Source organism: Colius striatus, chromosome 2 (assembly GCF_028858725.1).
Source record: "Colius striatus isolate bColStr4 chromosome 2, bColStr4.1.hap1, whole genome shotgun sequence".
Classification (NCBI taxonomy): domain Eukaryota; kingdom Metazoa; phylum Chordata; class Aves; order Coliiformes; family Coliidae; genus Colius; species Colius striatus.
In genome coordinates, this window is record NC_084760.1 from 114,159,341 (window position 1) to 114,177,385 (window position 18,045).

Below are 18,045 nucleotides of genomic sequence, written 5' to 3' on the forward strand. Positions count from 1 at the left end.
TTTGCAGTTTTCGTTGCCTTATCATTATGAGCTAACTAGTTATCTCTGACATCCCAGCAGCTCTGGAAGATGGACTTCAAAAGGACACAACAATGAAACTCTTTGAGCACAGTTCCCAAGTGTGGTGGCAACAAGGCAAATGTTACTTGAGTTTATTGAGTCAGTTAGCTGCATATTCTTTGTAGGAATTTTGTGTCGGTGCCACTTATTTGTTTTAGTTTATTGCATTAGCAGTAAGGACCTTAATCTTGCTCTGTGCAAGAGATCTTACATTTCCTTCTAGGACATTTGAAAGTATTGCATTTAGTTTAATAACACCTTTTTATTCTCAGCATGCAGCCAATATTTGAGCTTTATCACTAATTCGTGAACCATTACACTGGTGAGAAAAAGAATTCCCACATTTATTTGTCTCTCGGTTTACAAAAGATGTTTTTCTCTAATAAGAGGGGGTTTTATACTGAAAAATGACCATGAATTAGATTTACATTTGTACAGTCAAGAGAGTATCAGATGCGTATATTATAGACCTAAGCTAGGTAAAAGGGTATTGTATCAAAGGCTTGTTAGTCTTCCTTTACATTCAGGAAAGTCTCGCTTTTCAAAGCACTGTGGAGAGTACCCAGCATCCACTGACATCTTGAAATATCTTTTGAAGATCTATCTCCGCACAAAAAGAGATGAGAACGAGAGCAAAAGAAGGGTAGAAAAAGCTACACTCACAATGCAGTTATTTGGGATGGAGTTGTCTCTTCCTTCATGCACATATTGCCAGGAGATAGCTGGGATGCTGCCACTATAAAATGAAGTGTAATTATGCCTGGACAATAATACCTTTCCTAGGTAGAATCCAACAGCATTCCTTCTGCTCTAATTCTACACTGGCTGTTTGACAGAACTGGTTTCCTAATGCAGGCTCTCCTGTTAATGTTATGCTTTCTGATAAGGCAGGAGAGCAACGCTTCCCAGAGCACAGCTCACTGTCACAGTCTCTCTCCTTCACAAGCATTCAACCTGAGATCTCAGGGCCCTTTCTGCTCTTCAAATTGCAAATTGTTTCTTAAAAAGAATTACAAACAATTCCGAGGGGAAGGCATTAAAAAAGTCATATGACCAACACTCTTAAATATGGGAGGGACAATAGAACAGAAGAGAAAAATCCCTTCTCCTGTAATTAACATTCTAAGGGAGGTTAATGGCAGCATAACTCCCCATACTAATGCATATGGCAATGTGATAGCATGTTAATGGAAAGATTTTAAAATACCAAACTGGAAAATAAACTTGACTACAGTTTAGAGTCTGCTTCTCTTGAGTAGTAAAACAGCTCCATTTAGTTTAGTTTGCATTCCCCTGACAGGTTATTGTCGCCCTTTCTGTTACTTTTAGACAAGTTCTGCATGGGAAGAGAATAATGCAAAAATTATACGGTATTTTTTCCACATTCAGAGTTTGTGTCTGCTCCAACAGCATTAGTGGAAGGAAGATCAAGTAGCCACTGACTATAAGACAACCAGGTGTTGCTAAAAATAGATCAGTCGTGTCACCCACCTAAGAAAGATTCTCCCCATGCCAGGAGTATTTAGGGGGATCTTTATGGAAACACTAGATAAAGAAAGTCATGAGAAGAAACACAGGCTGTGTAAGCTGACTTCACAGGAACTTGGAGCTCATCAGAGGTTTGTAAAGTTTATATCACAAAACTGAGCAGACCCAGTAGAAATTTGTGACAAGTCTTCCTGCATTATTGCAGTACATTGCCAATTTTATGGGTGAGAGCATGAAGATGACTGTAATTCATCCATTACAGGCAAAACATTTGAGGCTCGGGATCTGGGAAAGCTGTAGATATTTCACTACCTACCACAGCAGTAGATTTAATTATCATGCCACAAAACATGGTAAGCTGAATGTGCTGCTCACAGCGAGGTGGTGATGAAGAGTGGGAGAAACTGGCATGAATAAGAGGAAGAAATCATTTGGATGGAAAAATGAGTAATATTGGAGCTCCCACACAAAACCACCTCAGATGTTCTGGGGAATTTCAGATCTTTTCATTATGGAAACCCCTCTATGAACAACCAAGAGGAGGCAGCTCATTCCCTACAGCACCAGGAGCTGCTGTGGTTGTCCTGGCTGCCTGACACCAGAGATGGAGAGAGAAAAGTTTGTTCTGGACTGATTTGTTCTCTTTTTGAGTTGTGGCATATATGTTACCCAACTTTCCAACAGAGTGCAGGTTTAATAGATTCCAGGAGGGTACTGCCTTAAACATAAACTATAGGCTGTTCTTAAAAGGAGGTGGAAAGGTGGGAATAAACAAGGAAGCTTCTGCTACTGGGTAATAATATACTCCATGGACATCTCAACAGTTGTGGTTCAATCACAGCTGTAACAATGACCATATATGAGTGACTTAAAGGACACTACAAACCAATAACTGAATTGGTAGCCCACCAAAACAGCCCATGTGATGTCAGTAGTACAGCTGGCATGGTTCAACCTGGGGAATATTTCAGGATCAGGCTCTTCCATTTTAGTTGTGATGTCATCCAAAAAGCACCTGTAAGCTGACTAGAGATACCACAGCTCCATGCAAGAGAGCACAGTATCCCAATATACATTCCAAACATAGAATGAAGGCAATGCCACAATATTGCAGAGAGAACATCCATGGACCTTGGAACACCCTGTAAGGTGGGATAGTTTACACAATGGCACTGTGTTCTGCAACAAGTCATTGGTTTCAGTGTGGGTACATATCATGCTGCCCCATGACCCAGGTTATTTAACAAGACTGTTACCTTGTTCACACCATCTGCCATCGCCTGCAGTGTTAGCTCTCTAGGTCCATCTACAGTCTTCCCATTATCAGTTGGTCCCCAGCTGGCACTATATATATCTATGACTTGTGGCATATGACTGATGGAGGAAGCCTCAATAATGTCTGTCATAAATGGCTGGTCGAGCATTCGAATACCTGTAGGTAGATTTAATCAACATAAGCATGAATTATGGATTACCGAGCACAAGATGAAATCTCAGCACCTGGAGAAGACAAGTATTTTAATTCACTGGCAGTTTCACCCACTCAGTAATTCTGCACTTGCCATCCACATTTCACCAGGGTGTGCTTAACCAGCAGGATGCCAGCATTTAAACACCCAGCCACGGCAATGCAGTGTGGCCCAGAAAGAGAAAGCACTTTATTCTTAGCTTGCTAATCACACAGTAGTTTCCATCTACTATTTGAAAACACATCTAAAACGGCAGTATTCACCAATCTCAGCATTTCATAGCATTTAAATAATATTAATAGTATTTAAAATGCCAGTTTTTGACAACTAGAGAAAAGGACTAAGGCCTCCCCATCTCTAATTTATACTCGGTGATGTGTTGACACTTCATTAGTTTTTCAAGTAATTTTTCTGTTTACTTTGGTTCTTATCCAGAATTTAATCAGAGAGAGGAAACACATTATACAATAATTTCCTGGAAAAATATCATTGTGTCAACATGCAGCCACAATAGCAAAATATGGCCAGTATTTGGAGAAAAAGCAAACTAAAACCTGCTTCTTTTAACCCATACTGCAGTGGAAATCAAGTTAGAGTTTAAACAATACAATCCTAAGACAAGCCAGCTTCATAAAACCTCAAAGTATTGCCCTTAATCAAGCCAAAGAGCGTGACAAAGACAGCAGCACAAGCCCTCACATCCATCATGCCCCACACATAGGACAGTTTCACTGACAGCCAGTGGGTGAAACCTGAGTAACCAGGGATACATTCCAACTCTCATTTGTAGTCTTGAGTTGAAGTTCAGTTTTAGGATACAGATGGGTCAGAAACCAATACCACAGAGCCAAACAGTGTGAATGGCAGTGAGGACCTTAATTTAGAAACCAGTGCTTTGACTACATTCAATACAAAATCTGTGTGCCAAATGTGAGGCCGGAAAAAGTGGTATAAACTTCAAATAGGAGCCAGACCAAAGCTGGATATTCTCAAACTCAATGAGTGAGAAATCCCTTCCCATGCTTGTAAAATACAGATCTGCACTGAAATCACAGAATTAATCACCGACCATAGGGAGGTGAGGGAACAACAGGACGAGCCAAACCATCTGGTTTGACTTTAGGGGAAAAAAGAGGTACAAGAAGCAAAACATATGATGTGCCAAATCCTTGGCTACCTAACTCCCAATTCCACCTGCACGGATAAACCCTGAATCACGTCAGCAGCAGAATCTCAGCTCTAACCCACCTCCCCATTCCCACCGACCACATGATGGTGCTACAGGTGCATGCTGTCCTCGGACAGGAAAGGCTGGCTCCTCTAAAAATCTCTGGGGATTTTGCAATGGACAATTATGGAAGATTATTTGTAGGCTGTTAGTCATCAGAAAAGGCTTCCACCTCTTGATTTTTAAGCAACTGGCTTGATGTTGTACGGTTATGCTAATACAGATGAGATTCACCCAAAATCCTATCCCTCAATTCACACACCTCTAGTTACTGCCAGATGTACATATGAATTGTCCCATCTCTGGAGAGGACATTACCATTACTGAACAAAGGGGACATATAGTAGACCTGCCTGGCCAGTTACTCTCTGTGATATATCTCTTGGGGTAATGGTATTTGGTGCCATTCTACAGGGGAGATTCATCTTTTGATCATGCAGGTGATAAGCAAAACATAACCTCTCCAGACCCTTCTGACACCGTGGTGAAACAGGGACTGGCCAAGCAGAGCAGCACTGCTCATGCACACACACACTGAAATCTTCCCAGGAAGCAAGTGGTGCATCCACTCTGGAGTTATAGTATGGACTGGGAATGGAAGGAAATTCATCATCATCTGTCTCTGCTTGCTGTGCCTTGGTTCTCATCATGGAACAGTCTTAGAGTGGGAAAACTGTATTTCTTTAGATTAAACTAAACTGAAATATGCTGTTCAAAAGCCTATCACTCCAATCCCTGTATTCAGCCCATCAGTGCAGACAAGAGTTAGCTAGAAGTAAACATACCCAATAGAGCTGAGGCATGAATGCTAAGCACTAGGCAAAACCCATTGCCTTCTGTGCATCCACATCTACCACTCTGCAGTGCTTGTTCAAGTAGAAGAAGCCAATGACTGCAGAGATTTACAGCACTGCAGGGCCTGCCCTATGAGAGCCTAAAGAATATGAGCTGCACGGGATCTGCCTTTCCAAGCACAGTTTTTAAGTGCATCAGAAATTTGTATTTTACCTCCTGCAAAACAAGATATGTCACAAATGATTCTGCAACAAGGCAGGGAAGAAGCACTGAAAATCAGTATCCAAATAGGAGCTGGCATGAGAAGGAGCAGAGCTGTTCCTTTGCAATGTTATTAGAGAGGCTGTATAAGACCCTCAACTGAAAAGGCAGTCATGGAGAAATTCCTCTTCCCAGCTACTGTGAAAAGCAATAAACACATGGCCCAGTGCCAGCCTGCAGTCCTGTCCTGGGCAACGCTCCCTGTCTCTGCAGGAGAAGCTCTGCCTAAAGGCACTGTGGCATAAGGACCACTGACAACTTGAATTGCTACATACCTGCCACCTTGGAGTTGTAGGCAACTCCCACGCCACAGATGTTGTTGTTGGCAGCCGCAGACACCTCTCCCGCACACCTTGTCCCATGGCTGCAGAAAGGAAAACAGAGACCACATGTGAACACCATCTCATGCACTTGTGAACAGAGCTGGATCACCACAGGCTTGGGTTTGCCTCAGTTCCCAGAGCTCCAGTAGAAAATCATTCCATGGCAAAATGTTGAGTGTTGCACTGGGATATTTGGATGAGCTCATTCCATCCTGAAGCAGGAGACAATCAACTTCTTCTGCAGTATGAGAGATGCTTGCCCGCAGAGTAAGCTTTTTTTGCTTCATTTAGTTGTAAAGTTAATCAATCTTTTCTTTTTAACAATCAAACTGGTTCTGCCTTGTTATCAACTACTAGTCAGTCTTATTGCCGTGTTGCCATTCAAACATGTATCAGGAGTGTATCCCTGCCCACAAAAGAAATGCTCTGGAAAGAGGTGGGTGCAATGTGGAGCTGGAGTGGCACAAGGGAGTCACAAAGGTCATGGCACTCCTCAGCACCAGAGCTGACCCAAAGCTGGCTGACGAAAGGGCATGTGCATCCCTCTTCTCCAGTGCCTAATTCCCAGGAGACCTCACAAGTTGCTCCGGCTGTTAGCTCACAGAGCTACTGCTCTCAGCTAAAGTAGGAAATGTGTCTGCTCTGACATGGAGGTCCAGGTTCAGGCTGATATGTGGCATTTCAAGAACACTTGGTGTTTCTGAAGTGCTTTACAACTCTTAACAGAGACCCTTTAACTGGCAGTGGTTCTGAGGCAATCCTGCAGGAAGGCAGATTGCATTATCCTTTCTCCTAATTCATCACAGAAATTAAACCACAGGGAAGATAAATATGGACAATATAACCTAGTTGTAAAAAAAAAAAGCACAGCATCAGGGAAACTAGTGAAACCTGTGCTGCTGTCAGGGGTTTTAAGTGTAAGATGTTGAATCAATATAAATCCATCCTACTGCTCCCATCAATCCACTCTGTGCATTAAAACTGGCGTTGCTCCGACAGCAAGCCAAGGATTCATGCAATTAGCGGTGCTGTATTATAAGGGCTATACAGAGTACTAGATGAACCATCCCCAGAGGCAGCAGAGTTGTTTTGATTTAATCATCTTTTTTTCCTCTATCTATCCCTTTAAGCACCTCTGGCAAAGGTGAGTATAACATTAATAAAAGTGTGAGAAACAACACATTCTTTTTTCTTCTGTAGTTAGAAGAATATGTTTTTAAAGGCAAGTCCATGAAAGCAAATGACTGGCTTCCAACGTACGTAGTGTCTCATGTGAGTTCCTTTTAAAAGGAGTCAGAGAGGAGGGCGATATGGATTTCTTATTCAGCTGCTGGAAAAATTTCTTTCAACAATCAAGCAGGTTTTCCCTCATGCCCTTGTTCGAGGAACTGTGAAAAAATATATCGTTGCTAGGCATTCATTATCTAGTCACCTGTGGGCTAGCTACAAGCCACAGAGCAGAATAAATGGCTTTGTTAAAAAATCATCTTGATTGATGCTGAGGTGCAAAAAAAATCAGTGATGCTGCCATGTGAGCTCTTTCTCTCACAAAGGGAAAAACTGGATTAGGACCTTCTCGGTGAAAAGATTTTATGAGAAGGTCCTCTGCCCCACCTCTCCCCCCCAGCACACTGGCCCACGTGATGGTGACTACCAGCAGACCTGTTCAGCAGCTCACCATTTAGATACCATGAAAAGAAAATCACATGTGTTAGTGGAAATGCATTTGGTTGAATTATTAATGGCAAATAGCAGACTTTTCCAATTTAGCCCTATTTGCTGTTCATGTATCATTGATAAACCCATTGTGGTTTCTATGAAGTGACCCATGTCATGGGCACAAATCACAGCTTTTCTCTCTAACATTTCCCTCTTCACTATTATTTCAATGTTTAAAACAAGAGGACAGAAATCAATTAGGAATATGTTCAACTATGAATATTTCTTCAAAAATAAACCATATATCAGCTTAGAGAGCAAGTCATATATTCCCATGTAGAGCAAGTTTTCCATACCCATTATATAAATGCAAACATGTTATATGGACATCCAGAAAAAAACAAGGAAGGTGAGTGGAATTCAGTTGAAAGTTTTGCCTTCAACTGATTCAAATATCATGTCTGTACTAGTTATGAAAATCTCACTCTCCTTTGTCTCTGAAAACTATTTCTGTTTCTAAAACCCACTGTGGATGCCACTGTGCATGACCTTCTATTTTTTAAGAGAGTCCAACGTGGCACAGATTTTCATTGAGTTTCTTTTTCACCTGCTTTGAAATGCTTCTGCAGACAGCAAAGCATCCTTCCTAAGTTCAGCTGCCTGCAGGGGAGGACTATTTGGAGCTGCACTCCAAATAGGGACGGGATAGGATGATCTATCTACGTATCTTAACCACTTTAGTTGCTTGCACTGGGCAGCAGTTACATATTCAGAGCTCATAAGGACACTTTTGTGGGTCAAATGCCATCCCATTTTTACTCAGGTGACCGCTTCTGAGCATTTGAGCATTTGCAGAAGGGAAAATGTTCCCCTGCTTTGGGGAATGTGCCACTCTGCACCCAAACAAGCCAAGAACCAGCAGTAGTCTAGTGGCTCCTCCTTGACACATGTCATAACCCTGCAGGTAGAAACCTGCTAAATCTGTTTATACAAATTCTCAATTATTATGTTTTTCCTTTGTTTTGACTGAAAAATGAGGAGGACGGGAGGTGGTGTTTTTACCCTGTTAATGAGCACTGTCTGGAAGCCAAGGAGAACTCTTTCCTTGACTCAGTAGTAGTTTGTTTGGATCTGTAATAAATAAAGGACATCTTTACCTTTAAAGTATATGGATTTCCGAGATAGTGAATAATTTTTTCCCAGATAATTCCTATCTGAATGAGAATATACAGGAAAAAAAAGGCTACAGGAGTGAAAATAATTACAGTTATTTATATCATGACAGAAATATGTAATCTCAGTGCTCTGAGATGTGGAGCTTTGAGTTGTGCCTTCTGCATGCTCACAAGAAATCAGAGGGCTGTAAAGAAAAGGCCAAGCTCTTGTTGACTCTTGTGGGTACCTCCACATAGCACAACATGGTATTTGTCAAGATATTAAATATTGTTCAGGAGAAGTGGGTGTGACAAATCACAGGCAGTTCCCAAAGTGGTTCCTAAAAACCACTGGGCTGCCATTTCTTTTGGGAACAGGGTTTGGTTCAAGCTCTTTCACTGCTACCACTGCTCTTCAGGCACAAACACAGCCCTGCCCAAGTTGTACCCAGTGTCCCCTGTCCTGGCTTAGTCCCCAGGCTGTGGGTCAGAGCACAGTTAAGCAGTCAGTACGGTAAGCATGGGAGTAAACCCCTTGGCTGCCCAGTCACCCATGTGCCTCTCTAACAGCAGCCTGTCCCTGCTTGAGGCACCACACTCTCCCCTTCCAGAACACACTCTCCTGGGTTTCATAGGCCAGCAGCCATTAGATGGAAAGGCCAAAGTGCTTCCAGTATCCTTCAAAAGCACCAAGTGGAAGGGGGATCTGTGCTTACAAGCAGAGCAGCTGCGATTAATGAAATGTTCCATGCAAAAACCTTTCCCTTCTTTTCTTGAAGTTTAATGACACTTTCCACATGCAGCTGGCAGCTCACAAAAGCCCCTCGGTTCATCTCTTTAAAAAACAGTTCTCTGCTTCTTGTTCCACAATTTGCTTCAATTGCTCACATAGAAATGCATTCTGTATGGAAAAGGGGATATTACACTATCCTATTTTGAGTCTGATGCTCCTGCGTGCGTAAAATTCAATGTGAGATACATCACTGACTGCAAACTGAACAAAATGGAGCCTTTATTGCAGGTTTCTCTGAATGGCTTTTCTGTGAAACTATTCTCTACCCAGATGCATCTGTGCAGCTACACATATGGACAGACAGACTGTCACGAGCCAGAAGTTATGACAATAGCTTACATATGAGCACATCGGCTGGATTAACAGTCTGGCACAGAAACATGCAGAGAAAATCATAGTTCAAACTACTCCTGAACAGCTGGATACAGTGTGCTAGTTTGCATCTTAGACTGGCAAAAACATAAAATCCTGAATCTTTTTAAGTTTTCTTGAATTGTGCAGGCAGGAAAGAGATGTTTTGCTGAAAGTATCACTCCTGTGATTTACCTTGCAAAGCAGAAAATTCCCTGTCTCACCAAAGAAACCTCAAGCTTTGTGACAAAGAAATGCTATCATTTTTTTCTGGAATGAACAATGAAGGAAATCTGCAATGCAATTTCCACATTGCTTTTCTCCTCCTGACTTGCTGACTTGAGCTCCCCAGCCCCTCAAGAAAAGAAATGGGAGCAAGTGTTACAGTTCTCTGAAAATCTGCACCATGTTGTTCCCAGTAATTACAGATTGGGTCACAGGTGCCCATGCTGCTCACCCTCAATTCTTCCTCCAAGTGCCTGAAGTTAGCCAAAGGCAGCTGAGGCCAGAGACCATAACCCTTGTCACATCCAGTATGCTTGAAGCCTGTTTTGAGAGACTGTAGGAGGTGAGTCTGCCTTCAGGATCACCCTGCAGAACACATGGCAACTGCAAACTGTGTCCCACTATAAAATACTCGATAGCAGCACAATCAGTGTTAATGGGGCTTGGCAGAACACGTTAGTTTTATGAAGTTCCACACTGAAAATGACAGAAGCTACCATTACCCACTAAAGCTAAATTTAATTTTCCTCTGTGCTGCTCCAGAGCTAAGTGGTATCTTTCTCCTACAAAGATCCTTTGCATAAATAAAGCGAGAAAGGCAGCAGACCTTCACAAATTAGAGCCTAGTCTTTTTGCAACTTTACACACTAATTAGATTAATCCTAGTTTAAAAGCGTCAGGTGTCCTTCTCCGGAATGAAGGAGAAATCTCATTGGCATCTTGCTTTGGCTGAAAAATGGCAGGACTACAAAGAAGGACATCACAGGCCCTAAAAGTGTTTGATCTGTCCCAGGAAGCCTGTGTCTGAGGTGGAAGCACAGCTGCTCCACTTCTTTGTTGTGCACTCTTGACAGAACTAAAATCGATTTCCTGAGAAGTAAAAGCAAGAACCCCATACAAACTCAGAGGTCATCCATAAGTTAAAGATGAAAACCACATCAAATAGGCCTGAAATATTTTTTGATAAGCACTAAGACTGAGCCCTGAAACCTTAAAAAGTTTTCAAATCCTTCATGGTGCTGCTATGGAAATGCTGGCGACAGCAATTACGTTCACCTCTAGAAAACATTTGGAAATTTCATTGAAAATATCCTGAAAGAATTTTTGCAAATCTAAGCCAGAGCCTGCCTGAGCTCCTGGGAGTATGCTGCAGAGCCAGAGGTGCTGGAGCCTGAGATCACCAGGTAACAAACACACCTTATAGGTGCGCCTTGGACTCTGTACCCTGGACAACATTCGCATCTCGCTAGGAGAATGACAGAAAGGGATTTGTCAGGGAACAAATGCAGAACTCAGGGCATGGAGGTGTTTTAAAAAATAGTTGAAATGTGCTTCTGTTCCATTTTAAGAAGAAATGCGTTTAGGGCAACAAAAAAAAGTCACACTTGCTAAAATCGCAAGCCTCTTCTTTTGCGCCATTCTTATTTACACTTTACCTTGAGGACCAGACCTCCTCCTGCTTCCTGCTGGAAGCTGTCTAAGTTCAGAACACATTGAAGGAGGAGGGGATTTTTGGCAGTCATAATGTGTTTCAGGAGAAATAACACAATAAACATAGCTGTATTGTTGTTTCCAGGTTCATAAACACAACAGAACAGGTTCCCAGTCAGCATACTCGGACTTAAATTCTTCCAGCAGCTAGAAGCATATTGGAATCAACCCTGAAATGCCACCCAAGTACACTGTCCTTAAATTAGGGTGAAAAGGCAAATGATTCAGGAGTTAACATAAGATTTAATTGGGTTTTTCAAAGTGGTCATTCACAGCCTGCTGCTTTTCTGTCTTCTCAGTCTACAATTGGATGAAAAGACTTCTTTCCCCTCTAAAGCCTTTTTCTGCCTCCAGCTCACTCCCTTACAATTAGCTAACAATGATACTGCCTCAGACACAGGAGATGGGAAACCAGTCTATATGGATTTGGGTTACTGCAATGTCCTAGGACAGCTGACAGAAAAGCCTATGTGGCCATCACCCATTCAAATAATCTAAATAGCTATTCTTCTGAGGCAGCAACTTTATTTACAAACTACAAAATGGTTGATTAGTGACATATAGAGCTTACCTTAAAAAACAAAAAGTCGTAAGTAACCTCTAATTTTCAAGTAGTACTGAGACTGCAGCTTCTGTTCTGGCAACCATGCAATTTAGCAGAAAACAGCAATTCCACAAATACCAGCAAATCTAATTGAAGAGCAGGCTGATCAAAATCCATTTACCTGTTAAACCAGTCATCTGTATAGCGAGGGTAGGGGTAGGGATCGTTACTGCTGAAGTCATAGCTGGCTTTGGCATTCTGCAAAACACAAAGAGGTTCAGTAAGTCAGCAGAAAAAAAAATAAGCAGAACAAAGGGGAACATAAATTGAAGGGGGAAGCTGAGAATCATTATCAAATTTTGTCCTCTTCATGCTGCAAGATGCACCTGGATGCAAACCAGTCCCTGTTGTGCTGTGCCATTTCCCACTCGAGTAAGCTTAGGGAAAGCTGCTTTCTGGAGTACAAAGCCTCTTGCAGACCATTAGTATTTCTGAACTGTGGCGAGCTGTGAGGTGGTGTGAGAGCTCAGGTTACTACTGAGGGACTATTCATCAACACTTTCAAGACTATTCAGGTGTTATGCCACTTGATGTGGCAGGACAAAGAATAAAACCTGTTTTCCAAAGAGCAGTGGACGTGACCAGACACTTGGGTCTTCCAGCACAGAATTATTTTTTAAAACCTCATTTATGGTGCTACAACAGAGTCAGATTTCTAAAAGCATTTCAATGCCCAAGAATTCAAAGTTCTCACAATTCAAGTGTGAGAATAGCATTAATGGCCAGCACATATGCCTGAAGACTTCTTTGCATACTTTCTTCATCTTTTAATTGTCTGAAGAGCTTCACAAACGCAGCTTTGGGGCGCTTTTGAAGATGTCATTCCATGTCTTTGCTGTTCATATAAATCTAAATCATTTCTGATTTTACCCCATCAGCAGAATTAAGGACACTCAGCAACTTTTTGATGCTTTATCTGAGAAGGAAATGGAAAGTTTCAGAGAGTCAAGTGCCATCTTCTTTCTTATCTCTTAATGAAAAAATAAAGGGTGACTGAAAATTAAGCTTTTAAAAATATTTAGAAGCTTCCTCTCAAGTGCATGTTTACAGAGTTTATATTTTAATAAACACCATACTCAAGGAACAGAATTATGTTAATTCTTAATTAATGTGTACTTGTATTCTTTTTAAGATTTGGCTGAGCATGCTATTGAAGATAATCTGAGATTCATGTATGAATAGCTTTGCTCCTAAAAACATTCCCCTTCAGCAGATTCTCAGTTCCTGGGGTACAGGAATAGACAGTCCATTGCTAGCACCAAAGACTTTGAATTTAAACCCAAAAATCCCTCTTTTAATTACCACAGCTGCTTATACAGCACTTTGAAAGGCATAGATTTGTATGGGCTAAGAGTAAACAGAACATGACTTTTCAGACAGGGAAAGAAGGGGAACTTGACAATGGTCTGTAAATAATGAATGGCACAGAGAAGGTAGACAGGGAGTTATTATTTATTACTTCTCATAATAAAAGAACTACAAAGAATCCATAGAAATTACCAGAAAGGAGATTTAGAAGCAGTAAACCCCAAGAAGTACATTTCCAAAGAACATGTAATATGAGTTACAAAATGCATTGTCTCCCAGCAATACAGAAGTTAAAAGCCCAAATGAAATCAAGAAGTGGTTAGAAAAAGTAACCAAAGGTAAATCTAGAAGAGGTATTAGATGCAGTGCTTCCTCCTTCTCCAGCAGTCCTTAAACCAGTAAATGCTAGAACCTGGGAGGCCAAAATCGGGCAGATACCACACAGCCTCTGACTTGGTGACTGTTCCCCCAAGCATTCACTGCTGGCTGCTGTTGGAGGCAGGATCCTGAGCTACAAGATTTTAGCTCTCACCAAGTTTACAGAAGCTGTATTAAGGATTTGTGCAAGGGGCCAAGTTTCAGTAAAAAAGAAATGAGCTCGTCAACAGAAGATTCAGTCCTGCTCTTTATTAATGAGTGTCATATCTAGTCCTAGCAGGACAAGCTGAAGAACCACGTCCTATGGTAAAGTCAAAATAGAAATGGTGACTCTGGGTAATTTTAACTAGCAGATAAAGCCTACTCTGTCACAGAGTCTACCCTGGCAATCTTTGGAGAGAAATTAATTTCAATCACAAAGACACTTTCTTCTACCACTTCCTTGGACTAGACACGGCCTGGAAACTCTGCAGATTGCAAAAACTAAGCTTTGTTCTGGTGATTTCAGCTTCTTTCTTGCAGGTAGGAAAGGTCTAACCCAGTACTATAAATGTAATTAGTTCCATATATTGCCAGCTTCTTATTTAGTCAGAACTTCTGTTTAATTCTAAAAGTATTGTACAGATGAGAATTTAACCCCAGTCATGGGTTAACTCTGGGGTCTTTTTTCTCCCCCCATCTGGAAGAAATGCAGCCCTGCTTACATAGACCCTAAGCTCAAAGAGAGGCTGGTGAGGCTGATTTTTCAGGACATCAGTAGACACACAAGCAGCCTGTGGTAGCTATCAACCACTCTTGACCCTAGAATTCCCTTGTGCACAAATTATGGACAGAAAAGCCCTTCTAGCTGTACATATGTACTACTTGTCTCCAGAGTAGCGATGGGCAATGGGATTCCAGCATGAATGACTGAGCCACTCTACAGCACACTGCAGCTCTGCTGTATGTCCCACATAACCAAATACCAACTTATGGAAAGGTTGCTTTAGGCAGGCTGTAAACAAAAGTGAGCAGAACTCTTCCACATCCTGTAGCTCTTATTTGCTTGATTTTGGATCACTGTACTCAAAGGAAAAAGATCTCTAATGTAGCAGGAACCATCCACAAAGTGCAAAATTAAGAAGAATTCTTGGAAAGAAAACAACTGCTGACTGCACAATTTATCTTCATTAGGGTCTTTGAGAAAAGACAGCGAGTTTCAGCTTCGGGAAGGAATATTCCACCCACGCTATGGAAGCAGTGGAATGGGTAATGAAACAGCAGTGACAAGTACAAATGGACTGCTTCATCTTAACTTAAAGATCAAATCTCCCAATATCTAAGTCTCTACCTTTTAATTTTTTTTTAAAGCATAAACCAGTGACAAATGTTTTAATACTGCTTTGGTGGATAGCTGAAAGATTTCACCTTGTGTTTTAGGAAGTGAATATTAAAATCTGTGGTCTGCCATCCTCCTCCACAGGCTGGACTCCTCAGGAGGCAGCAAGAGGGAATTTATTGCTAAAGTGGAGCTTTCATCAGTGTAGGAACCTGGGAAGTAGCAACCGAAACCAGTGCAGATGAAGATCTGCAACGGCACACTGAAATGGAAACATTTTGCTTTTCAATTCAGGTCACTCAGTTCCCAGTTTTAATGCCAAACTAGTCTACTGGCAGTTACTTTTCAGTTTCAATATCAAAAGTAGTTGCCTGGTCTTTTTCTCCAGGGATCAACTTAAGCCACCAGTCTTAGACTGGTTCATAGACTCCAGTTTAGCCTATAGACGAGTCATTAGACATATAGTGAGGTGAAGCCTATCCCTCATGTTCAATCAAAACCAGCTCACTGTTGCAAAGCAATCTGAATCTGATGTTTATCAGTCACCAGCTACACACACTTACTTACAAATAATGTTTATTATATAATAAAAATGCTGCTCCAGAGAGGAATGTTATTTTAAGGCATATCTTTGGTTTGCTTGCTAGACTCTACCCCAAATATCACACTAAAAGAGGAGTACTGGATCAGATGATGAGGTTCTTCCAATCATTTATTAAGTAATGGCATGAGCAGATCCCTTTTGCCTGTGTATAAATTTATGCTTTCCTTAAAAATAAGCTTAGACTGCCATTTTCCAAAGAATTGCCCTGGACTTTAAAAAATACACACAATAAAATCTTCTGTGCAAAAAATTTGTTATGTAAAAAATGACAATAACAATAAATCACTTGTCCCATGTGTTGCTCAGATCTGTAATAAAATTATGTACCTTGAATGATGCAGCAAGCCCATAAATTTTTATATGGCTTTACAAGCCTCTGAAGCATAATTCACATTTACTTCTCTTTTTTCCTGTAACTCAAGAAATGCGCCTGTGCTCACATGCTAGTCCAGGAGACAAACCAATAAAGACACATGTCCCACTGGTCACAGTCTGATTCTACTCATGATGTTAAAGCTCTAGTAAATTTAGCCTAGAGATTTGTCTCTTTGAAAAGAAGAGAAACATTTCTTAACACGGGTGGCATCTGGTCTTACCCTCTTCAGGCAACTGCAAATCCTTAGAGATACGAGGCAGAAAGATACCTTTTGCTTGTTTGATTTCTTTACTGATCCAAAGAGTGAGCAAACCCCTGGGCTCAAGTTACAACATATAACTGGGAGAAACTGTACTGAAATAACACTGAGCGTCATGTGGTGGAACAAAGAAATTCAGTTTTGTATACATGAGCTTAAGAAAATGGAATATGCTCACCAGGAGGCGAAGAAGGAGGCAACATGCTATTTTGCCTAGAAGAGGTGCTCTAAGGCTTAAAGGTCATTAATGAAAAACAGAGGCACTGCTGCAAAGTCAATAGTCATGCAGTAAGCCTTCTCCTCTCTGCCATGGGAAACATGCTGGTTTGGTTTGTGTATTTTTTAAATGGAAAAGAAAAAACCCTGCAACTTCTTAAACAGCTCTGCCTCTACATCAACTAATTTCCATGTCCTGTATTACCATCTAGCAAATTCCGAGCTGCATTCATGACCTTGTCAACACTGAGAATATATGCACAAAGTAATGGGCTGTGTTCAGAACTATTAACCTTAAAGAGCAAATTCACTGCTGGTGAATAGTTATCTCCCTCCAGAAACACAGGCTTCTTACCCTGTTCTTACAGGTACATCGTAAAAGTAAAAATACTCAGACAGACAATACCAGCCAGATCTTGAATAATGAATAAGACTGCGGCACACTTTCCTGCCATCCTCCTTCTCAAAACAGTCACCGAATAATACATCAGAATATCATTTGAAACAGATGAAGAAGTCTGCTGGGTCTGGAATGTATCTGAGGTGCCTGTAACAATCTCCTGGTATTCCCATTTCAGGTAAGCACTAGAGGCCCTGCTAAGCCACAGAACAAGCAAGTACAGAGCACACAGCAATGCCATTTTATAGTTACCACTAAAAAATATCTTCCATTTTCTCAACGTTCATCAAGCATCTGAGAGTAGGTCAAAAGAACTAGCAGTATTACAGTCAAAAGAGATGACAGATAAACGACTAAGTTAACTACTGCTTAATTTAGAACAGTAATAACAGTTGAGATAACAGGCAGTAACAATTCTAATAATCCTGGAAGACATGTCAGGATATCTCACCTCTGATGTAGCTTCTTGCTTGAACTTTTTCACTGCTTAAGTTTGAAAACAAGCAAAAAGGGAGGCCAAAAACCACAGGGAGTCTCATGTTAACATTTATATCTATCTTCATTAAGATAGTATTATTTTTCAAGTTAGTTATGAAGAAAAACAGCTTCAGTGAGATCACCTTACACCGTGTTCTTTTTGTACATTAAACAGTTTTCCTTTGTCAAGTAACCGATGATCCTCTCTACACATCACTTGGCACTACATCGCACACAATCTCTTCTTTTACTTTTTCCCCCACTAATTTCCTTCATACTTGCACTGCAGACAAAATCAGCAAACCAACATGACTTTATATAGTGCTCTTCAGCATGTGAGCATCTTCAGAAAGAAACAAACTAAACAAACCTTTTATTTCCCATGGGGTAAAGCACCTGGACAATACAGTAGTGGATCTTTAATCACTTCGACAATACCACACGTGGATCTAAGCACTTTTTTAAGCTTTAAAGATCAAATGAAATAATCCATTCCATTCTTAGGTTTTCCCAGTAAACAAAATGAAAGTCCAAATGCCTCCAGCTAAATGCCATCTAAACTCTCTGCAGCTGTTTGCCAATGCTTAGCTCAGAGGTATATAGCCCAATGGGACACCAAAAATAAAAGGAAAATTTAGGCTGGGTGGAATTTTTAAGAGATGGGGAATTGTTATTTTTTTCCCTATCAAAGTCTTATAAATAAAACTAGCTTATTGAAATACTCTCCATTTCTTTTCCTCTGCATCTTCACCTGACATAGGAAAAAGCCTAAGAAATTGAGGGAGATGTGAGACTTTATTAAAAAGCA

At 41.0% G+C, this 18,045-nt stretch overlaps 1 protein-coding gene across 1 annotated transcript in view; it reads right to left on the reverse strand.

Moving 5' to 3' along the window:
* Positions 1-18,045, reverse strand: part of PCSK2 (proprotein convertase subtilisin/kexin type 2) — a 101,515-nt gene that overhangs the window by 18,990 nt on the left and 64,480 nt on the right. Inside the window, exons 6-8 of the mRNA XM_061989217.1 lie at positions 12,023-12,099; positions 5,577-5,665; positions 2,805-2,980 (exon numbers count right to left, since the gene is read on the reverse strand). Of these exons, the coding sequence (XP_061845201.1) occupies positions 2,805-2,980; positions 5,577-5,665; positions 12,023-12,099 (342 nt within the window). The remainder of the gene's footprint in view (positions 1-2,804; positions 2,981-5,576; positions 5,666-12,022; positions 12,100-18,045) is intronic.